Source organism: Vipera ursinii, assembly GCF_947247035.1.
Source record: "Vipera ursinii genome assembly, chromosome: W".
NCBI lineage: Eukaryota > Metazoa > Chordata > Lepidosauria > Squamata > Viperidae > Vipera > Vipera ursinii.
The window spans coordinates 5,641,580-5,665,867 of NC_139522.1; the positions used below are offsets into that span (position 1 = coordinate 5,641,580).

Here is a 24,288-nt window from a genome sequence, read left to right on the forward strand (position 1 = left end):
ATACACACACACACACACAGAGAGAGAGAGAGAGAGAAAGAGAGAGAGAGTGTGTTCTCACTTTTCCCCTTTGCAAAACGGACTTCAATTGAGCTGTGCTCTGACTTTGGGTGTTGTTCCTTGGGAATCCTCTCTCCCCAGCCCCAAAAGCAGGGCTTTTATTTACTTTTTGTGCTGCCGCGGTTTGCATGGCTCACCCCTCAGGGGATTCCAGTTTTGCTTTTCCCCTTTGCAAAACGGACTTTAATTGAGCTCTGTTTGACTTCGGGCGCCGTTCCTTGGGAATCCTCTCTCCCCAGCCCAAAAAGCACAGGAATTGCAGCTGGGGCGCTCTCTCGCTCTCTCTCTCTCTCTCTCTCTCTCTCTCTCTCTCTCTCTCTCATATACACACACACACACCACTTTCCCTGGCTTGCCCCGCATCTGGGATTTCCTCATTTCTTCCTCCCTCTCTTTCCTTCTTTCCTTCCCTCTTTGTCCCTTCTTTTCTCCCGCCGGGACCTCTCTCTGGACTGGAGCCTGTCGGCAGAGGTCGGGGCCGATCATACCGAGTCTCCAGCTGATCGGCTGCCCTGGATGCAGCCTCCCGGGCACACAGTGTTGCAGAGAACTCCCGGCGGGTCGGCGCAATGCTGTGTGCCCAGGAGGCCGCATCCAGGGCAGCCGATCAGCTGGAGACTCGGTACGGCCGGCCCCAACCTCTGCCAATGGGCTCCAGTGTTTTGAAAACATTGCATATTTAGTTTTTTTTTTAAATTTCTAAGTAATTGTTGGTTACTCCAGTGGCCAAAAATAATTTGACCAATTTTGCAGACAATACCATCCCGACTCGAAGGAAGTCCCAAAGCAGCCCAACCACTCCACCCCACCGAAACAGCAAGGGGGCGTCACTGCTCCCTCCCCTCCCCCGCAGATGCAGGTTCATCTGTTGCGCTTTTGGCATGGACTGCTACAGATTTCAAGCAAACTTTCCCAGCCCTGCGTGGAAAGAGCGAGACCCAACAGGAAATTCTGAAGGCAAAACGGGCGCTCGCTCCCCACCCACACCCCTCGGAGTGCTTTCCTCTTCCCTTGTATTTATTTCGGGAAATTAAGCTGCATCCCGAGGGAAGAAAGGCATTGATGGCAGCCATAGGGCTTTTGGCGAGTGCTGAAGCTGAACTGGGAACAGTTTTCATTGTCTGTCCTCTCCCATTAGTTCTCTCCCCCCCCCCCCAGCTACTTACGATTAGCGGCAGGGAGCAGGTGCTGAAAAGGGTGGTCCTGAGTGCCAGCAGTACCAACTGGCCCAGCTCCTTATGCGCCTGGAGGGAGTCTGGAAGGCGCGGCTGCACCCTGTGGGTCAATCAGGTGGGTCTTGTGTGGGGGCTGCTGGCACGCCATCCGATGCCCGCACAGTACTGCACACTGCTGCTGAAGTCCAGGAACGGCAGGGCACAGAAGAGTGCTCAGAGGATGGCCACCGTGCCGGTGAGCAGCATGGGGATTTCTCCCCCCCCCACTCTTTCCCTGGCTTGCCTCGCACCCGCAAAGTTGGTCAAATTATTTTTGGCCACTGAAGGCAGAGTAACTAACAAGCATGTAGAAATAAACAAATGCTTCTCTAGTAGTAAAAATGCAGCGTTTTCACCAAAACACTGAAGCCCGTCGGCGGAGGTTGGGGCTGGCTGTACGGGGTCGTGTGGGGTATTGCAAGCTCGTGGGGGGGGGAAGAGGAAAAAAGATGGAAGAGGCCACAACAGAGAGAGAGAGAAGGGGAAAAAGAAGGAGGAGGCCTACCTGCTGAGGGAGTAGATGGCTCTGTCCCCTTGCTTCTGAAATAAGAGGGGTGGAAGGATGACATGGATCCCGCACAAGAAGAGTTCGAGCCGGTTGCTGCACAATGAGTCCCTGGGGAGGGCGGGGCCTCACTTTGCGCCTGCGCTCTTTGCACGACCTCAGTAGGGTTTCTGCATGGCAGGCCGCCGCCAAGCAGCAAGTGCTGGGAAGGAGTGGAGGCAGCAGGGGAGTGGAGGCAGCAGGGGAGGAAGGCGATGCCGCGTACCACCAGCCATGTGCTCGTGCACCACAAGTGGTACGCGTACCACCATTTGAAAAGCTCTGGCCTAAGCGACCCATCTTTTTTCTCTTTAAAGAGCACTGGGGCAGCTACTTGTGATTTGGCAGGCTCAATGAAACCTTTGGCTAAATTCTTGTCGATGTACTACTGTAATTCTTCCACCTCAATGGGAGTCATGGCATACATCTTCGGCTTTGGCAACTTGGCTCCTGGCAAAATTTCAGTGGCACAGTCATTTGTTCTATTGGGCGGTAGGACGTCACATTCTGCCTCACTAAACACCTCTGCCAAGTCTCGGTATTCTCTGGGAACGAGAGGCTTTCCTGGCAGGGGAATTGTCGCTATTTTTATTGTTTCGGATCGAGGCTTCACTCCCCCACTAGCATCATGGGAGGAGCTGGGGGGTGATGGCCCTATGGGTAATCTCAAGGTTCTCATCCCATTCTCCCACCATATGAAGGGTTTCCACTTGTCCAACCAAGCTAAACCTAGAATCACCGCTTCAGTCATTTTTGGAGCAACCACAAATCTAATGAATTCCCAATGCTCTCCCACTTCTAGACGCACCGGCTCCGTTAGGTGGGTTATTAGAGATCCATCTGCTTATTCAAATTTCATGGGGTTGGAGAGTTGCCTCACCCTGATGCCTAACTTTAGGACAGTTGGGGGGTTGATTAGGCATCGTGGACACCCCGAGTCCACCAACACTCGCAAGTCCATTTGAGTGTCTGTCTTAGGGACTATAAGTTTGTCAGAGAGGGAAAAAGGCAGAATAGGCTGACTCACCATCAGGTCATTCTCTCCCTCATCATCGCTGTCATATGGAGCAGGTGTGGCAGCTTCAGCTGGGGCCTCGACCTTCTCTTAAGTGGGTGTGGTGACTTAGGTAATTTGCTCTTGAATAATCCAATTTGATTTCTCTCTGGTGGAAGGTTGGCTTCCCTTTCTCTTTTCTGGCGGGTTGAGATGCTTTTCTGCTGAGGAAAAGGAACGGGGCAAGCTGCTGCCCAGTGGCTTGGCTGACCACATCTAAAACACTTGATCGGTGGTCCCAAAGATGATTTTGGAGGTTCAGTCATCCCAGTTGCTGGGGTTTGTCGGGCAGGTGGAGGTCTGGTCTGGTCTTGGTCCAGGTCCAGGAATCGGTGGTGGTTTTTTATAGTGGGTTAGCTCGATGTCCAATTTCACTGCCACATGATACCACTCCTGAAGTTGGTTGGGAATTCCTCGGTAGACACAAGCCTGGAATAGATTGGTGTCCAGGCTATTCTTGAAATGGTGGACCAGGGATCATTCTGGCCACCTCTCAATTCTGTCTGCCACTCTCTGGAATTCATGCACAAATTCCTTCACTGGTCTGCCTCCCTGCTTTACTTGATGAATGTCCTTCTCATCTTGCAAAGCTATGGACTCATCCTCGAACCTGGTTCTTAACTCTTGGATGAATAGATTGTAGTCCGATAGCTCAGGTGCTTCTTCATTGTGCAGGCTGTTCAGCCATTCCGATGCCTCCCCCTCTAGATTTGCTGCTATCACGTCAACCATAGCAGCAGGGTCTGGGTAGACATTGGTATTTCTGTTCATGTAGGAGTGCACTTGGGTCAGGATGAAAGTTAACTTCTCGGGTTCTCCATCAAACTGGGTTTGAAAGGAGAAGCTGCTATGGGCTGCTGCCTGTCTAAGCATGCAGCCACCCATACTGTTGCACTAAATCTCATTGGATTCCACCTGCCCGATCAACCCTTGGCAGGGGGCCTGAACTGCTGTGGCGATGGTGACGGTGGTCAGGACTGGCCTGGTATCGATAACAATCTGGACTAGCCCGATGTGGATACCTGTCAGGGCTTTCAGGATATTGGTGACGATCGGGGCTTGTCCTGCGCCGAAGGTGGTCTGAGCTAACATGTGGGTACTGTCGAGCCCCGTGGGCCCAACACTTCAGGGGGGGAACCGCTATGGGTAGTGGTCCAGTGGCTGCCACACAACAGGATCCTTCTCCCGAGCTGCCGCGTCACTGGCCCGACCATCTTCCTGCTGAAGGCCCTCCCGGACTCCTTTATCTGCCAGATGGCCTCCAGTCGCCTCCTGAGGCCGCGCCTGCGCAAACGGGCCTTCCAGCCAGGCCTGCCGATTCTCAGGTGGTCCCGCTATTCCCTGCTGCTTGCCAGCTGGTCACCACATCTGTGCAGTCGGAGTCTCCAGCTGGACCTGCCGATTCCCGGCTGGTCCCGTCGTCCTCATCTCCTCGTCTGCTGGATTCAGGTGTGCTGGCAGCTGTGGACATACAGGACTCACCGGTTGCACTTGTTGGCTGCCGGACGACGCCTGGGCTCCCGGCCACCGGCTGGTGGCCTCCTGGGACCCAGGCAGACACGGCTGGACACCTGGGTCCTCCTGATTGGTTTGCCGCTGGTCAGCTATGTAGCGGTGAGGCTGGGGCGGCTCGGGATGTTTTGGGGGTGGTGGGGAACAGCCCGGGGTGTGGGGTTGGGTGTCTGGGGTTTGGGGTGGGGGTTACCTGGGGTACTAACATTGTTAGGAGCAGCATGCTGGAGAGGGAAAAGGCAGATTGATGCACGCAGGTAGAGATGCAGAAAGGAACTGAAGGGGAGGGGAAATGTATACAGTATATGGCTACGTGGGCGGATGTCGGCTTGTGATGGGGGGTGGGGCCTTTGAGCCTGCTGGCTATTTACGTGCATTGGGAGCAATGTGCTGCCAACGCTGACTTGATTTCCCTTTGAGGCTGAATAAAGCAACTTTGGTTTGTCACCCGTTCCTACTGACCACTGTGTGCTTCTTCATGCGGACGTGGTCGTGACAGTAAGTCAACATTCCTTATTTTTCTTTCCATTGTTCACCTTTGCCTGTCCTTTTAGTTGGGCTTAGGCATGGCAGAGGGAACGCAGGGGGTTGCCCCAGTAGCTGGCGAGGAGGTGCCGGCTGACGCTGCAGCACCCCTTGAGGCAGTGGGGCTGGAAGAGGCCCAACCATTGGTGAGGCCCAAGGTTCGGGACCCTCCTCCGGTGGCCACCATGGATGAACCCCAGGATGCAGGAGACCAGGCCCATGGAGGGGAATGGTGGTTCAGCCCTGCTCTGGGCCGCATGGACCTTAGCCAGGGGCAGACAACTCGGCCAAGCGGTCCACTGATGGAATGGAGGGAGCGGCAGTGCTTACAAGCTCATTAAAATCAAAGCCATAAATACTTAACTGCCATTGACATCAGATACGGCAAATTTCAATACATAGTACTTTCTTTTGGACTTCTGGACTATGTAATGCTGGGGCCATATTTTCCAGATTTATGAACCACGTTTTTTTCTGATCTCATTGATAAATTCATCGTTCTTTATCATTTTGATTTACTCTGAGGATGAATCTCAGCACAGACCATGTACATACAGTTCTTACTAGACTGAGAGAGAACCATCTCTTTTCCAAGCCAGAAAAATGTGCCTTTGATCTGCAACAGCTAAACTGTTTGGGGTACCATATTTCCACAAATGGCATCCAGATGGACCCCCACAAATTCCAGGCATTGCTAGACTGGCAAGCCTTTGCATAGCCAGAGATGTCCAATGCTTCCTGGGGTTCATTAACTTCTACAGAAGGTTTATACCCAGCTTTGCTCACAAAGTCAAACCCCTTACCCAACTGACAAAGGAGTTAGATTTCGTTACCCGCTGCCCCTCATCCCTGAACTCTTGGACCGACTCCGGGAGGCTAAGATCTTCACGAAACTGGACCTGCGTGGAGCTTACAACCTTGTCAGGGTTCGGCCGGGTGATGAGTGGAAGACGGTGTTTGGTACTCGTTACGGACACTTTGAGTACACGGTGATGCCGTTTGGCCTGACCAACGCCCCCGCCATGTTTCAGCATTTCATGAACGATATTTTCCGGGATTTGTTAGATCAGTTTGTCGTGATCTACTTGGATGACATCCTGATCTACTCCCCATCGCGAGGTGCACCATCAGCATCTCCGTCAGGTCCTGCAGCGACTCTGAGAACATCGGCTGTTTGCCAAATTGGAGAAGTGCCAATTCTACCGGGTGACCATCGATTTCCTGGGTCACCGCATTTCTCCTGAGGGCATCGCCATGGAGCCTAGTAAGGTTGAGTCTTTGCAGAGTTGGCAACCCCCACATCCTGTGAAGGATGTTCAGCGACTTCTTAGGTTTGCCAACTATTACCGAGCTTTCATCCCTGGGTTTGCTGCCTTGACTGCCCCCCTCACCCGGCTCCTGCAGAAGAAGACTCGGTTTCAGTGGAACGCTCCAGAACAACGGGCTTTCCAGACTTTGAAGGAAGCCTTCATGAAGGAGCCCATCTTGAAGCATCCTGACCCGCAACGGCCATTTGTCGTGGAGGCAGACGCCTCCGACATTGCCATTGGGGCGATGTTACTCCAGGCAACGACGCCCAGCGGTACCCTCTTCCCTTGCGCGTACCATTCACGAAAACAACCCTTCGGAGCGCAATTATGCAATCTGGGAGAAGGAGCTGCTGGCCATCAAAGTGGCGTTCGAGGCCTGGAGGCATCATCTGGAGGGAGCGCGGCATCAAATCAAGGTCCGGACGGACCATAAGAATTTGGAAAGCCTCTTTGCGAGGTTCAACTTCCAAGTTAAATACATACCTAGCGTGCACAATCAAAGAGTGGATGCTCTGTCCAGGAAGCCCAAATATTCCCGAGTGGAAGACAAGCTTCTGCCCAGGACAGTGATCCCCATCGAGTCTTTTGCTGCGGTGCGGGAGCCGGTTGATATACGGGCTCGGATCCGGGAGGCACAGCAGCAGGATGTGTGGGTGGCTCAGCGGAAGGAGGTGGGGCCAGATTCTCCTTGGACGGTCACGGATGGACTCTTGTATTATCGTGACCGGCTCTACGTTCCGGGAGGGTCACTCAGGGGACTCATCCTCAGCCAGTGTCACGATAACCCGGCGGCGGGGCATTTTGGCCTGTTCAAGACCCTGAACCTGGTCTCCCGTACCTTCTGGTGGCCCCGAGTCCAACACGATGTCCAGACCTATGTCACTTCCTGTATCCCATGCAGGCAGGCCAAGTCACTGACAGGGCCCCCGCCTGGATTACTGCAGCCCTTGCCGACACCCAAAAGACCCTGGGGGGCTGTGTCCATGGACTTTCTGACGGATTTACCCCCATCCTCTGGTTTTACGACAGTGTATGTGGTGGTGGACATGCTGACCAAGATGGCACATTTCATCCTTTGTCGTGGCTTACCGTCAGCCCGCGCCACTAGTCATGTTCATTCAGCAGGTGTTACGGCTGCACGGCCTCCCTGATAGAGTCGTCTCTTATAGAGGGGCCCAGTTTACAGCCCGTTTCTGGCAGGAGTTGATGCATGCGTTGGATATCAAGATTTCTCTCTCGTCCATGCATCATCCTCAAACTGACGGGGGAACCGAGAAGGTCATCGGTATTCTGGAACAATATCTGTGCTGCTACGTCAATCTGCAGCAAAACAATTGGGTGGACTATCTGGCCATAGCTGAGTTTGCTTTCAACAATTCGCAACACACCTCCACACAGATGACACCGTTCTTGGCCAATGCAGGATATCACCCCCGGTTTTTCCCCCTTTCTCCCGTGGACTCACCGGAGCCGGCAGCGAATGACTACATGGCAGAGTTACAGGCGATCCATCGATTGGTGCGACGTCAGTTAGAGAAGGCCAAGGCCGATTACAAAAGGTTTGCTGATCGGTTAAGGTGGGATACGCCTCCACTATCGGTGGGAGATCGGGTCTGGTTGTCTACCAGGAACCTACCGTCAACACGGCCGGTGAGAAAGTTAGATCAGCGATATTTAGGACCGTTCCCAATCGAGGCTGTCATCAATCCAGTCGCCTCTCACTTAACTCTGCCACGTTCCCTGCGCGTGCATCCAGTCTTTCATCGGTCTCTGTTGGTCCCCGAGAAACCGGCCTGTCCACTCCGCCGAGCGGAACCTCCCCCATCAGGACATCGTGATGGAGACAGCACCCCCGAGTACGAGGTCGCCAGCATCAGGGACTCCTGTTGGATGAAAGGTCGTTTCCAGTACCTGATCGAATGGAAAGGCTACGGACCAGAGGAGTTCACCTGGGAGGACGCGACCACCGTTCATGCCCCTGCTTTGGTGTCTGCTTTTCATGAACAATTTCCATCCCGACCGCATCCGGATTGGCAGACCCGGGGGAAGGCCCCTGCGGTGCGGGATAGTGTGATTCAGGGTCAGCCTGTGGGTTCGGCAGTTGGGTCGGACTATTCAGAGGAGCAGGAGGAGGGGTTTGGAGAGCCTGCAGAGGACAGTTCTGAGGCTTCGCAGAGCTTTCAGCCAGGCCCCTCCCATCTTGTTACTACTCAGACCCAGCTGTGTGAGCCTGACAGCTTGGAGGAAGATGACCCACAGCTGGCCTTGTTCAAGGACGCCCGAAGCAGGAGGCAGTCAAGTAGGAGTAAACAGAGGAAGGCAGTGGGGCACCTTGGAAGGAGGCAAAGAGAAGCCACGCCTTGAAACTAAAACTCCTGTTTTAGTGGTTCGTATTTTGTCTTGCTCAGTTTGCTCTGTTTTGGATCTGTTTTGTGTAAATAAATTTGGCGGGCTTACTTCCAGCCTTTTGCCTTTTGTAAAGGGGTTGTCCCTGCCTTTTCTGTAGGGCCGGTAGTAGGCTGGAACAGAAAAGAGGGTAGAGAACACGCCTGGAAGCCGAAGAGAAGCCTAGGGAGGAGAAACAGAAACTCCCAGCGGCGACAACGAAGCCTCCCATTCCGGTTCCTCGACTAGTGATCCGGTGTTTCCGGTGCGACCAGCCGGGGCACTGGGTGGTGGAGTGTCCGGTCCCGGCGCCCTGAGTTGTCCCAACCACCCTCCCTACACGCGGTGCTACACCCAGGAGGGCCGTGGAGCGCTCGCGAGCCGCACACCAGCTGCAGGGAAAAGCGCCTGGTAAGATGGAGATGCCAACAGTCGTCGGACCTGTGCTCTACGATAGTGCTGAGAAGCAGGAGGAGGACCCCATGGTAAGCGCGCCGGTATGTCCCTTTGTGATCCCGGTGATGTTAGTGAGCCCACAGATGGTGCAGAAGAGGGAGTGTCGGGGACCAGGCAATCCAAAGGGCCCTGCAGGAGGACAATGGTTGCGGAGCAATCCGGGACTGTTGGCCATGCGGGAAGGCCTGGCTTGGCATGGGTCACGACTGTATGTACCCGAAACTGTGCGGCCACGGGTCCTTTTTGGCTGTCACGACGTCAAGCAGGCGGGACATTTCGGGTTCGTGAAGACTTTACATCTGGCACGCCGACAATTCTGGTGGCCCCGCATGAAGAGCAATATCGAGGAGTATGTGCGGCGCTGCCATGTATGTGCTACTACAAAACCCCAGGTTGGAAAGCCTTTGGGGCGGCTGCAGCAGGTGGCTGACCCGGCCTGGCCATGGCAAGACATTGCCATGGACTTTGTCGTGGACCTCCCAGAGAGCAAGGGTCACACCGTCATTTGGACAGTAGTTGACCTGTTTTCTAAACAGTCACACTTTGTTCCTTGTAAGGGATTGCCATCAGCCCGTCGGCTGGCGTGGCTGTTTATTACTCAGGTGTACCGATCGCACGGGGTGCCACGCCGTGTGATCTCAGACAGAGGGGTGCAGTTCACGGCTCGGTTTTGGAGACAATTCCTGCGACATATCGGCTCGTCGCAGGGGCTGAGTACGGCCTACCATCCCAGCACCAACGGGGCTGCAGAACGCGCCAACGCCGCCGTAGAACGGTATCTACGGAGCTACGTCTCGTTCCAGCAGACTGACTGGGTGGACCTGTTAGCGCTTGCCGAAGTGGCGTACAATAATGCGGTTCATAGCAGTACTGGTTTCTCTCCATACCGGGTGGTCACCGGCCACGAATTCGTCCCCTTCGCTGAATGCGCCCAGGAGGAGGGGCCTACGTGCTCACCGCGAGAATGGATGCAACAAATCGAGGCCGCATGGGGGGTGGCGAAGGAAGCATTAGATCGGTCCGCCGTTGCGACCAAGGCACAGGCAGACAAGAAACGGAGGCCCTTTGTTACACCACAGGTGGGGGACCTGGTTTACTTGTCCACCAAGTATTTACGGTTACAGGTCCCGTGCCGCAAACTAGGACCCAAGTACCTCGGGCCGTTCCGGGTGGTGCAGGTGGTGAACCCGGTAACGGTGCGATTGCGGCTACCGAAGTTTCTGGGTAAGGTCCACCTGGTATTTCACAGTAGCCTGCTAAAGCCTGCTCCCGCGGCTACTGCGGCGGCAGGAGAGCGGGGCCCCGGGCCAGTTCATGCCGATCAGTACGAGGTGCAGGAGGTATTGGACTCCAGGGTGCGGAGGGGCGCCATACAGTACCTTCTTAGGTGGAAAGGGTACCCGGTGGAGGAGGCAACGTGGGTGTCGGGGAAAGATGTCCACGCTCCACGCTTAGTTCGGGCGTTCCACCGTGCGCACCCTAACAGGCCGGGTGGTCGGGGAAACGGTGGTGTATGCGGGGTGAGTGACTGTGTCCCTTTGCCCTCTACATCTGCAGGAGGACCCTTGGTAGAGGGGGCGGCATGTCGGGCTCGGCATGCCCGACATTCGGGGAGGCTGCGGAGCGACCAGCCGGCCCCCGAGACCCGCCGCCGGCGCCCGCAGTCTCCCGAAGAGCCGGGGAAGGGCGCAGCCGGCAAGACAGCCCAGCAGCCGCCTGCCCGCCGCCTGGTGAGGCCACAGAACAACTTACCGGGCCCCAGGAACAGCCGCCGGCGCCCGCATTCACCCGACGAGCCAGGGAGGAGCGCAGGCGCCGAGACGGCTCGGCAGCCACCCGCCTGTCATTCGGAGAGGCCACGAAGCAACCCGCCGGCCCACGTGAGCGGCTGACAGTGCCAGCGTTCTCCTGACGAGCCGGGGAGGAGCGCGGCCGGCGAATCGGCTCAACGGCCACCCGCCCCGCACCTGGAGAGACCGCAGGGCCTCTTACCGGGCCTCGGAAACAGCCGCCGGCACCCGCGTTCCACTGACAAGCCGGGGGAGAGCCCAGCAGCCCCGGGGCCGTCCGGAAGGCCGGGGAGCAGCCATGAGGAGGCGCGGCCGGCAGGTGCCCAGCGGCCGAGCAACAGACGGAGGAGGGGCGCCGGGGCGGTCCAGGAGGCAGCAGGGCCGCAGACGACGCGTTCCGTTGTTTTGCCGGCCTCCTTGCGTGCTAAGGGACTGTGTGATAGGCTCCAGCGGCGGATGGTCCAAGCGGCGCAACTCATGGCGGTTTGGGGACCTGACGGGGGAGGCGAGGCCGTGCGGGGCTCAGGGGAAAAGGAGGGCGGTCTGGGCTGGGGGGTGGCTTACCGGCTGCAGTGGTGGTGGGATGGGGACGGGGAGTATACGTACGTGGGGGCGGGTGCCGAAAGGCAGGAGCCAAGGGGGGGGGTAGTTAAGTAGGGTGAGGGCGTGGGTAGGCAATTAAGGGTGTGGTGGTGGGTGTCGGTTCTGCCGGCTACTTAACAGCGTTGATTGTGCTGTGAGTTCTGACAAAACGTGATCCACTGGAGAAGGAAATGGCAACCCACTCCAGTATCTTTGCCATGAAAACCCTATGGACAGTACCAAAAGGCAAAACGATATGACGCTGGAAGATGAGCCCCTCAGGTCGGAAGGCGTCCAATATGCTACTGGGGAAGAGCAGAGGGCTAGTACTAGTAGCGCCAGAAAGAATGAAGCGACTGGGCCAAAGCCGAAAGGACGCTCAGCTGTGGATATGTCTGGTGGTGAAAGGAAAGTCCGATGCTGTAAAGATTTTTTCTCCATAGGAACCTGGAATGTAAGATCCATGAATCAAGGCAAGCTGGACGTGGTCAAACAAGAGATGACAAGACTGAACATTGACATCTTAGGTATCAGTGAACTAAAATGGACAGGAATGGGTGAATTTAATTCAGACGACCATCAGGTATACTACTGCGGGCAAGAATCCCTCAGAAGAAATGGAGTAGCCTTCATAGTCAATAAAAGAGTAGGAAAAGCAATACTGGGATACAATCCTCAAAATGACAGAATGATCTCAGTTCGAATCCAAGGCAAACCATTCAATATCACAGTAGTCCAAGTCTATGCCCCAACCACCGGTGCTGAAGAGGATGAAATTGACCGGTTCTATGAAGCCCTACAGCACCTTATAGAACTAACACCAAAAAATGATGTCCTTATCATCATGGGGGATTGGAATGCTAAAGTAGGAAGCCAAACGATAACCGGAATAACAGGCAAGTTTGGCCTTGGAGTACAAAATGAAGCAGGGCACAGGCTGATAGAATTTTGTCAAGAGAATACGATGGTCATAGCAAACACTCTTTTCCAACAACCCAAGAGACGGCTCTACACATGGACATCACCAGACAGTCAACACAGAAATCAGATTGACTATATGCTCTGCAGCCAAAGATGGAGAAGCTCTATACAGTCAGTAAAAACAAGACCAGGAGCTGACTGTGGCTCAGACCATGAGCTTCTTGTTGCAAAGTTTAGGCTTAAACTGAAGAAAGTAGGGAAAAGCACCAGGCCAGTCAGGTATGAATTAAATCATATCCCCGTTGAATATACAGTAGACGTGACAAATAGATTTAAGGAATTAGATCTGATAGACAGGGTGCCTGAAGAACTATGGACAGAGGTTCGCAACATTGTACAAGAGGTAGCAACCAAAACCATCCCAAAGAAAAAGAAATGCAAGAAAGCAAAATGGCTGTCTGAGGAAGCTTTGCAAATAGCTGAGGAAAGGAGGGAAGTGAAAGGCAAGGGAGAAAAAGAAAGATACGCCCAATTGAATGCAGAATTCCAGAGAATAGCTAGAAGAGATAAGAATGCCTTCTTAAATGAACAGTGCAAAGAAATAGAAGAAAACAATAGAATAGGGAGGACCAGAGATCTTTTCAAGAAAATTGGAGAGATGAAGGGAACGTTCAATGCAAAAATGGGCATGATAAAGGACCAAAATGGCAGGGACCTAACAGAGGCAGAAGAGATTAAGAAGAGATGGCAAAATTACACAGAAGAACTATACAAGAATGAGCTTAACGTCCCTGATAATCACAATGAGGTGGTCACTGACCTCGAGCCAGACATCCTAGAATGTGAAGTGAAGTGGGTCTTAGAAAAGCTGAGCAACAACAAAGCTAGTGGAGGTGACAGTATTCCAGCTGAGCTATTCAAAATCTTAAAAGACGATGCAGTAAAAGTGCTACACTCAATTTGCCAGCAAATTTGGAAAACTCAACAGTGGCCACAGGATTGGAAAAGATCAGTTTACATTCCAATTCCAAAGAAAGGCAGTGCCAAAGAATGTTCAAACTATCGCACCATTGCACTCATTTCTCATGCTAGTAAAGTTATGCTTAAAATCCTACAAGCTAGACTCCAGCAGTATGTGGATCGAGAACTACCAGAAGTACAGGCAGGATTTCGAAGAGGCAGAGGAACTAGAGATCAAATTGCCAACATACGCTGGATCATGGAGAAAGCTAGAGAGTTCCAGAAAAACATCTACTTCTGCTTCATTGACTATGCTAAAGCCTTTGATTGTGTGGATCATAACAAACTCTGGCAAGTTCTTAAAGAGATGGGAGTACCAGAACATCTTATTTGTCTCTTGAGAAACCTATATGCGGGCCAAGAAGCAACAGTGAGAACTGGACACGGAACCACTGATTGGTTCCAAATTGGGAAAGGAGTCCGGCAAGGCTGTATACTGTTGCCTTGCCTATTTAACTTATATGCAGAGCACATCATGAGAAAGGCAGGGCTAGATGAATCAAAAGTTGGAATTAAGATTGCTGGAAGAAATATCAACAACCTAAGATACGCAGATGATACCACTCTAATGGCAGAAAGTGAAGAGGAACTGAAGAGTCTCTTGTTGCGAGTGAAGAAGGAGAGTGCAAAAGTTGGGTTGAAACTAAACATTAAGAAAACCAAGATCATGGCATCCGGCCCTCTCAATTCCTGGCAAATAGATGGGGAAGAAATGGAGGTAGTGACAGATTTTATTTTCCTGGGCTCCAAGATCACTGCAGATGGGGACTGCAGCCAAGAAATTAAAAGACGCTTGCTCCTGGGGAGGAAAGCCATGGCAAATCTAGACAGCACACTAAAAAGCAGAGACATCACCCTGTCAACAAAAGTGCGTATAGTCAAGGCTATGGTCTTCCCAGTTGCAATTTATGGCAGTGAAAGTTGGACCATAAGAAAGGCTGAGCGCCAAAGAATTGAAGCCTTTGAACTATGGTGCTGGAGAAGACTCCTGCGAGTTCCTTGGACTGCAAGGCGATCAAACCGGTCAGTCCTAGAGGAGATCAACCCTGACTGCTCTTTAGAAGGCCAGATCCTGAAGCTAAAACTCAAATACTTTGGCCACCTAATGAGGAGGAAGGACTCACTGGAGAAGAGCCTAATGCTGGGAAAGATTGAGGGCAATAGAAGAAGGGGACGACAGAGAATGAGGTGGCTGGATGGAGTCACTGAAGCATTAGGCGTGAGCTTAAATGGAGCCCAGAAGATGGCAGAGGACAGGAAAGCCTGGAGGAACATTGTCCATAGGGTCGCGATGGGTCGGACACGACTTCGCAACTAACAACAACAATTAGCACTCCTCTCATATAAGCTTTACTTGCATCCCAAACCATTTCAATGGGAGTACCCTTATGCATATTCATAATAAAAAATTCTCGCATATGCTTTTTACATTCTACCACATTTTCTTCATATCTAAACAAATTTTCATTTAATCTCCCTGCTGGTTGTGCACCTTTTTCTTCCACACTTTTCCCCTCCACATAACTTTCTATTAATGTGCTTTGATACAGCACTTTGGGAACATCCAACTTCTTTTGCAATTACCTTTTGAGGCTTTCCCTCCTTATGGAGGGTGTCAGTGATGGTTTTCTGCACAACTGTCAGGTCAGCAGTCTTCCCCATGATTGTGATTCCTACTGAACCAGACTGAGACCACTTAAAGGCTCAGGAACCCTTTGCAGGTGTTATGGCTTAATTAGCTGATTAGAGTGGGACACTTTGAGCCTAGAATATTGCACCTTTTCACAAAATTCTAATTTTCTGAGATTGTGGATTTGGGGTTTTCATGAGCTGTAAGCCATAATCATCACAATTATGACAAATCACGGCTTGAACTATCTTGCTTTGCATGTAATGAGTCTATCTCATATATTAGTTTCCCCTTTTAAGTTGCATTACTGAAATAAATGAACTTTTGCACAATATTCTAATTTTTTGAGTTTCATCTGTAAGTGTAATATGGGATGCAATGAAAACTGGTAAGAGGTTTAGGGATAAAATATTCTTATAATATAAAAAAACAAAAAGAGAAACATATAAAAAGGTTGGAGGAGGAAATTAAAGAACTAGAGAGTAAATATATAGAAAGTAGAATAGGATTATGTTAGAATTATCAGCTAAAAGAAAAGAGTTGCAAAATACTGTGTTAGAACAGGTTCAAAGAAATCTAATTTATTTAAATAGGGAATTTTATGAAAATAGTAATAAAAATTCTAGAATGTTGGCTAGAGCCACGCAAGGTAAAAAGGCAAAAAGCCTGATTGGAGTATTAAAGAACGAAAAGGGAGAAAGATGTAACACAGTAACACAGAAAAATTGTTGATATTTCAAAAGTTTTTTGAAAAGTTACCGTATATACTTGAGTATAAGCCGAATTTTTCAGCCCACTTTTTGGGCTGAAAAATTCCACTTCGGCTTATACTCCAGTCAACAAAAAAAACTTACCGAGGACTTGTGCGCGGCCGAGGCTTTGGTGCTTCCGGGATTGCGCGCACCTCTCCCAAGCAGCCGCCGTCCGGAGACCTGCCGAAGTTTGGGGAGGTTTGGGGAGGTGCGCGCGCACCTCCCCAAACCTCCCCAAACGTCGGCAGGTCTCCGGATCTCCGTGCCTTGCCTGCCTGCTTCTTTCCGCTGCGGAAAGAAGCAGGCAGGCAAGGCACGGAGATCCGGAGACCTGCCGACGTTTGGGGAGGTTTGGGGAGGAGATCCGGAGACCTGCTGACGTTTGGGGAGGTTTGGGCACCTCCCCAAACCTCCCCAAACGTCGGCAGGTCTCCGGATCTCCGTGCCTTGCCTGCCTGCTTCTTTCTGCTGCGGAACGAAGCAGCCTGCCTGCTTCTTTCCGCTGCGGAACGAAGCAGCCTGCCTGCTTCTTTCCGCTGCGGAACGAAGCAGCCTGAACGAAGCAGGCTGCTTCTTTCCACTGCGGAAAGAAGCAGCCTTCTTTCCGCAGCGGAAAGAAGCAGCCTGCCTGCTTCTTTCCGCTGCGGAACGAAGCAGCCTGCCTGCTTCTTTCCGCTGCGGAACGAAGCAGCCTGCCTGCTTCTTTCCGCTGCGGAACGAAGCAGCCTGAACGAAGCAGGCTGCTTCTTTCCACTGCGGAAAGAAGCAGCCTTCTTTCCGCAGCGGAAAGAAGCAGCCTGCCTGCTTCTTTCCGCTGCGGAACGAAGCAGCCTGAACGAAGCAGGCTGCTTCTTTCCACTGCGGAAAGAAGCAGCCTTCTTTCCGCAGCGGAAAGAAGCAGCCTGCCTGCTTCTTTCCGCTGCGGAACGAAGCAGCCTGAACGAAGCAGGCTGCTTCTTTCCGCTGCGGAAAGAAGCAGCCTTCTTTCCGCAGCGGAAAGAAGCAGCCTGCCTGCTTCTTTCCGCTGCGGAATGAAGCAGCCTGCCTGCTTCTTTCCGCTGCGGAACGAAGCAGCCTGAACGAAGCAGGCTGCTTCTTTCCACTGCGGAACGAAGCAGCCTGCCTGCTTCTTTCCGCTGCGGAACAAAGCAGCCTGAACGAAGCAGGCTGCTTCTTTCCACTGCGGAACGAAGCAGCCTGCCTGCTTCTTTCCGCTGCGGAACGAAGCAGCCGGCGGCGGAGGCTTGCAGAACGGCGGATCGGCTTATACTCAAGTCACCAACTTTTTCCAGTTTTTGGGGGTGAATTTGGGGGTCTCGGCTTATACTCGAGTCGGCTTATACTCAAGTATATACGGTATATAAGGGAAAGGAAATAAATGAATGAAAGTCAGGCATATATAGAAAAGAATTTAAACTGTAAAATTCGAGAATATGATAAAGAAATAATAGAATCACAAATAGAAGAGGAGGAGATGCTGGAAGTTATTAATAAATTGAAAATAGGTAAAGCAGCAGGGTTAGATGGACTAGGTGCAGAATACCGTAGTTTCCGGCGTATAAGACTACTTTTTAACCCATGAAAATCTTCTCAAAAGTCAGGGGTCGTCTTATACGCCGGGTGCTGAAAATTTAGGGACAGGGCTGGCTGGAAAACCTGGAGCGGATCTCCCATTTAGTCTGCGCAGGGAAAGCGGGACCAATTGGAGAAGAAGCTGCAGTCTGTGATTTTTTACAGGCTGGGGTCTGGGCGTCTTTCCTTCTAAAGTTGAAGAGCAGCTGTAGTATATCCCAACTTGAAAGGCAGGTGGGGAAGGCAGCATCCAGAGCACCGGCTTAGCTGTAAGGACACATTTGACTCAGGAACTGGGCGGGCTGGCTGGAAAACCTGGAACGGATCTCCCATTTGGTCTTTTTTTTAAAAAAATCCCATTTATATCCTGCCCTTCTCCGAAGACTCAGGGTGGCTTACAATTTAAAGCACAAATCAATGTGCTTAGCAATAGCCTTCATTCTGTGTATATGCCTGTTTATTAGGGCTTTCACACACACCCCCAAGCAGCATTATTACAAAGTCAGCTTATTGTCCCCAACAATCTGGGTCCTCATTTTACCTACCTTGGAAGGATGGAAAGCTGAGTCAACCTTGAGCCTGGTGGGATGCGAACCTGCACTAATTGCAGGCAGCTTGTGTTACTTAAGGCTCTGCGCAGGGAAAGCTTTAGAGTGAATTAGGAAAAGTGAAAAAGTGAATTAGGAAAATAGGGAATGGTTGCTGGAATCAGGGGCTGCCACAAAGAAGAGGGAGTCAAGCTATTCTCCAAAGCACCTGAAAGCAGGACAAGAAGTAATGGATGGAAACTAATCAAGGAGAGAAGCAACCTAGAACTAAGGAGAAACTTCCTGACAGTTAGAACAATTAACCAGTGGAACAACCTGCCTCCAGAAGTGGTGAATGCTGCAACACTGGAAGTTTTTAAGAAGAGACTGGACAGCCATTTGTCTGAAATGGTATAGGGTTTCCTGCCTTAGCAGGGGGTTGGACTAGATGACCTCCAAGGTCCCCTCCAACTACTACTACTTCTTCTTCTTCTTCTTCTTCTTCTTCTTCTTCTTCTTCTTCTTCTTCTTCTTCTTCTTCTTCTTCTTATTATTATTATTATTATTATTATTATTATTATTATTATTATTTAATCCACTTGCACTGTTTTATGTTTACATGTTTGATGACAAACAGCCTTATGTTTATAAGTGACAGTTTTCCTACTAAGCACCTGCATGTCATAAGCATTTGAATTAAAATTACCATATTAAAATCAAATCTGATGTTTTTTAATTTTTATTTGGTGTGCATTGGAAGAGGGGTAGTCTTATACGGCGAGTATAGCCCAAACCCTATAATTTAACAGGAAATGTAGGGGGTCGTCTTATACGCCCAGTCGTCTTATACGCCGGAAAATATGGTATTATAAAAATTTTAAAGGATTATTGGTGCTGAAGATGAGGTTAATGTTTAATAAAATAATGGAAGGGGAAATTATTCCTTGTTCCTGGAAGCAATCTATGATAGTATTGATAGCGAAACCTAATAAAGATCTTACAAACCCAGGCTCATATAGACCAATATCCCTTATTAATCAGGATGCTAAGATTTTTACAGCAATATTGACAAATAGATTGAATACATTTATAGAGAATTATATTAAAAATGATCAGTGTGGATTTATAAGAGGCCGACAAATGTCAGATGTAGTAAGAAGGGTATTAAATTTAGGCTATTACATAAAGAATCTAAAATTAAAGGCTGGTTTGTTAGTATTAGAAGTTTTTAAGGCCTTTGATTGTGTGGAATGGCCTACATTGAAAATATTAATAGAGAAGTTAGGCTTTTGAAAAATTTTTAGAAAGGTGATAAATCAACTATACTCAGAGAATAAGGCGAGAATAGTCATAAATGATGGTGTTACAGAGACAATAACCTTAAGCCGGGGAACGAGACAGGGTTGCCCCTTATCCCCAGTTCTATTTGTATTATTGATGGAGGTTTTGGCAAATGCAATCAGGAAAGATTCATTGATTGAAGGAATTGGTGTATATAAGAAAACTAAAATAAATTTATTTGCAGATGATACATTACTAACATTTCAAAGTCCCACAGCTACTATAGAGAGGGTATATTCACATTTGAATGAATTTGGGAAATATAGTGGATTGCAAATAAACTGGGAAAAATCAGAAATGATGTTATATAACCATAGTAAATAAGAAATGGATGTATTGAAAGAAAAATATAAATTAAAAATAATAGATAGTATCAAATATTTAGGTATTGGCATCCCAAAAAATATTTAAGAATGAAAGAAGATAAATTATGAGAAGTTAAAGAAAGATATAAAATGGATAAATATGGAAAAGTAAAATTATCATGGTTCAGAAGAATTGCAGCAATAAAAATGAAAGTTTTACCAAAAAATAATTTTTTTGTTTTGGATGATCCCAATTAAGTTTTCAGATCAAGAATTAAAGGAAATACAGAGATTGCTGGAGGTGTATTGTAATGGAGGCAAGAGAGCAAGAATAAGTAAAGCTTTATGGTATGAACCATTAAAAAAGAGTGGGCTGGGTCTTCCAAATGTTAGAAATTATTGGGTAGCTAATCAATTAAGGGTGGTCCCAGATAGTATAGCAGATACAGATTTATTATGGAGCAATATAGAATTGAAGGAATTAAGGGAAATTGGTTTTAAAAAGATATTAAAAAATTAAGAGAATTCAAAATCTCTTTTTAAAAAATTTGATAGAATTATGGAACAAATGGAGATATCAGTTAATGCCAGGAATTTCTCCTTTAACACCGGTGGTAGAAATGGACAAATTCCCTAAGATTGAATTGAAAGATTGGATTAGTAAATTAAAAAAAAATCAGATATATAAATGGGAAGACTGGAAGAAAAAGATAAAGAATATAATACAGTTAAAGAATGTTTTATTAGATACTAAATTAAATTGGTTGAATTTAAAACAATTAGAGAAATGGATAAAATTGGAAGAAAAATTCGAGGTGAAAGATAGTTAACAAAATTTGAAATGATTATAAAAGAAAGTGAGGAAAGTGAAGAATATATAGGTAAAGGTAGAATTGGGAAAATATACAGAATATTAACTGAACTAGAAGTTCTGATTGGACCTTAATTGTTTTTAAACTGCCAGAGGCTGCTGGGAAAAGCTACAATACTGTGAGTTAAGAAGGAGGTTGGTGGAGGAGCAAAGTAGCGGCCCATGCGCCTAACGGTGCGCGAATCATATAACTAAAAATCAAAAACAGCGGTGGTACATTCAGGGCAAGTGCATCTGAGATTCCTTTCATCTCAGCATGTCTGGCTTAGTTCAGTGCAACATTTGTTTTGCAGCTGTCTTTCGCAGCACTCTTTCCAAACTGGGAAACTGTCCTATCTGTACACAAATCACTAGTCTACAAGGACAGATTATTTATCTAGGGTCTGTAATCTGTGCTCTTCAGGCAGAAATTAGGTGTCCAGTTCAGCCCTTCTGCTCTATTGAGCCTCCGCGCTATCAGCCCCCTCTACCACAAAGATCCTGCAGGAGAAGGGCAGTGTGGACAACCGTAGGATCTGGCAGGGTGAGAGATGTGAACCATAAACACAAAGCTTTCACTGTGTCCCTGTATAACAGATACAGTGCCCTTGCTGACCTTAATAGGGACATTAAGGAAACAGGTCAAGGTAGTTGTGATGATAACTCAAATAAGCAGGGGACCATGGTCTAAGATGAAGAACTTGGTTTTGACAGGGAGAAGTGCGAATCAGGTATTACACATCAGTCATGCAAGAAGAGAAAGGTACCCAAAAAGAGAAGCCACCTTCTGGTTGGTGATTCAATTATAAGGGATGTAAATTTAGGAAAGGATACAGAGGTTTCAAAAGAGGTCAGGTGTCTTCCAGGTGCTACTGCCAGTAGGGACAAGAAGCGTATTTTCAAAATAGTCAACAATGCCAGCAATGACTGTGATGTGGATGCTATTGTACATCTTGGCACTAACGATCTGTCCCAAAAGGATATAGTCTCTGTGCAGAATGATTTCCAGAGCTTGGGGCAGGAACTCAGCAGAACAGGCTGTAGGCTTACTTTTTCAGAGTGTATAAGGAACAAAATGGAAAAGACCAGCATATAGCAGAATTCAATATGTGGCTAAAGGAGTTGTGTAATGGAGAAGGCTTTGGTTATGTTAGACATGATGTCTAGCTGGTCCAATGGAAAAAATGTATAAAAGAGATGGTTTGCATCCATCCAAGAAAGGGACTGAGTTACTTGGCAATAAATTCACAGCTTTTCTGGAGGAATATTTAAACTAAACAATGAGGACAGTGAGTTAATTGATACAGAACATCACTGTCCCCGGCAATCTAAGAAAATAGGGGAACTCAGGCACCACACAAGTTATGTAGCAAGTAAAGACAGGGTCAGTCATAAAGGACTCAAATGTCTATACACCAATGCACAGAGTCAATATAAAAGGGGGGGGATGACATTGCCATAGGTGTATACTATAGGCCGCCCAACCAAACAAAGGAAATAGATGAACTTTTTGCTAGTCAGCTAACTAAGGTATGTAGGAAGCACATCACAATAGTAATGGGGGACTTTACCCTGATATCAACTGGGAGACAAATTCTGCACCAAGTGGAAGATCAAACGGTTTCCTGACAAAAAGTAGAGAAGGGAACTAGGGGATTAGCCATATTGGATTTAATTCTCACTAACAGAGATGAAATGATAGAAGGTGTTGAAGTCACAGGAACCTTGCGGGGAAGTGATCATGCAGTATTGGAATTCAACATTCTGGAAGCACAAGCAATAGAACACAGTCAAACTAGAGTCTTGGACTTTAAAAGAGCTAATTTCAATAAACTTAGAGCTTGGGAAGGATTCCATGGATGAGAATCCTAAAGGGGAAAACAACTCAAGAAGCTTGGGAAATTTTGAAAACTGAGATAATAAAAGCCCAGTGTAGCACAATATCAACAAAGAGGAAAAAACTAGCATGTCTGCATAAAGAACTCTGATAAATTGAAAGATAAAAAGGAGAAGTATAGAAAGTGGAAAGAGGGGCACATAACTAAGTCAGAATATCAGCAAATAGCCCGTGCCTGCAAAGACGAAGTGAGGAAAGCTAAGGCTCAAAATGAACTAAGGCTTGCGACCAAAGTCAAAAATAACAAAAAATGCTTCTTTCAACATGTAAAAAAGAAGAAAAAAGTGAAGGAAATGATTGGTTCATTAGTGGATGAAAGTGGCAGGAAGGTGACAAGCAACAGGGAGAAAGCAGAACTATTTAACTCGTTTTTTGCATCTGTCTTTACACAAAGGGAAAAAACAGACCAACCTATCAAAAATAGTGCCATAAAAAGCAGAATACAAACACATATTAAGATAGGCAAAATGGTAAGCGAGCACCTGTCCAGCCTAGACGAATTCAAATCACCAGGACCAGATGGATTACACCCCAAGGTTCTCAAGGAACTGGCAGACGTGTTCTCAGAACCACTGAACTATATTTTTCAAAGATCCTGGAGCACTGGGGAACTACCAGAGGACTGGAAAAGAGCTGATGTAGTTCCCATCTTCAAAAAAGGGGGAAAAAGTGATCCAGGAAACTACAGACCTATCTGCCTGACCTCAATACCTGGGAAGATTCTGGAAAAGATAATCAAACAACGAATCAGCGAGCACCTAGAGGCAAACAAAGTCATTACTAAAAGCCAACATGGGTTTGTCAAAAACAGATCATGCCAGAGAAATCTTATTGCATTCTTTGACCTTTCAAAGCTCTGTCTAAGTTTATTGAAATTAGCTCTCTTAAAGTCCAAGACTCTGTTTCTTTTAAATAATTTAAATCCCTCTAGCTGTGTGTTCCATTTGTGGGTTTCATCCTACTAAGTTTCCGTAATGGCAACAATATCATATCTGCCCTCATTAACCTGTTCTAAATAGTGTGTGTGTGTGTGTGTGTGTATGTGTGTATACACACACACACACACACACACACACACACACAAATCTTCATTGTACAAATGTAAATAACTTTTTCCTTTCTTTTTTTTTGATGAAAACTGAACCTGACTGGTGTTACCAAACTACTGGAATTCCTCGCTTCCTGTAACCTTTGGCTGCATCTTGTCTAATTATGGACATGTGAAATGATGAAATTACATTGTTTACAAAGTAGCCGTAAGTACTCTTGGCATATCTAGGAAACTGTTTTTCTCTATGCATCTGTTACAAGATGTGCACATGTCTTTTCTAAAGTTAGCTGTTTCTTAAAAAGGAATATCCCATTTTTCTTGCACTCAAACAGCATATCTTTCTCTAAGAAAATGGGGTGTGGGAGTGTACATATTGTTAAAATTAATAAATATGTTGAAGGTAGTGGGATTATTCAAAAATATGTATTGGTTCATAATACCACTAGTGAGAAGTGATAGTACTTTCCAATCCTAGAATTCTTCAGTATGACTTAACAGAAGGTTGCAGCCTGTTCCTGCTGCAGATGATAGTACATGTGCTATCTGAACTTGGTTTTTTTATTAGGAACTATATTCTAAGCCTGTATTGCATTTGGAATCAGATAGCATTTATTTTTCAAGAACAGAATATGCCTTAACACTGAATATCCAAATGTTAAAAAATAATGAGACTGAAAGTTTTTGCAAGAGACAAATTTAGGTAGTTGAAATATGAGAGGTACTAAGAAAATAGCCTTTTTCATAGTTACAAAGTATGGTTCTTAAAATATATATATAAATAGCAGAACTTAATTATATTAAAACATAAATATCCTAACTTCACGTTTTTATTTCAGCAACAGAAAAATCTTGAAGGATATGTGGGATTTGCAAACCTCCCCAATCAAGTTTATAGAAAATCTGTCAAGAGAGGGTTTGAATTCACTCTTATGGTAGTAGGTAAGTTACACTTTTTAATCCTTCAAATTATCAGTTATCACCCGTTTTAAT

General features: G+C 47.9%; 2 protein-coding genes across 3 annotated transcripts in view; one reads left to right on the forward strand and one right to left on the reverse strand.

Moving 5' to 3' along the window:
• The window catches only part of LOC310648202 (septin-7-like), a 688,898-nt gene that overhangs the window by 442,120 nt on the left and 222,490 nt on the right, over positions 1 to 24,288 (forward strand). The window contains exons 2-3 of one of the 2 annotated variants that reach the window (XM_083375952.1): positions 23,144 to 23,503; positions 24,135 to 24,237. In XM_083375952.1, coding sequence (XP_083232078.1) covers positions 24,228 to 24,237 — 10 coding nt within the window. In that variant the 5' untranslated portion in view covers positions 23,144 to 23,503; positions 24,135 to 24,227. Of the gene's footprint in view, positions 1 to 23,024; positions 23,504 to 24,134; positions 24,238 to 24,288 lie in introns of those variants that run through there. The other variant, XM_083375951.1, reaches the window with a different exon arrangement.
• The window catches only part of LOC310648201 (uncharacterized protein), a 79,883-nt gene that overhangs the window by 7,850 nt on the left and 47,745 nt on the right, over positions 1 to 24,288 (reverse strand). The window lies entirely within an intron of this gene.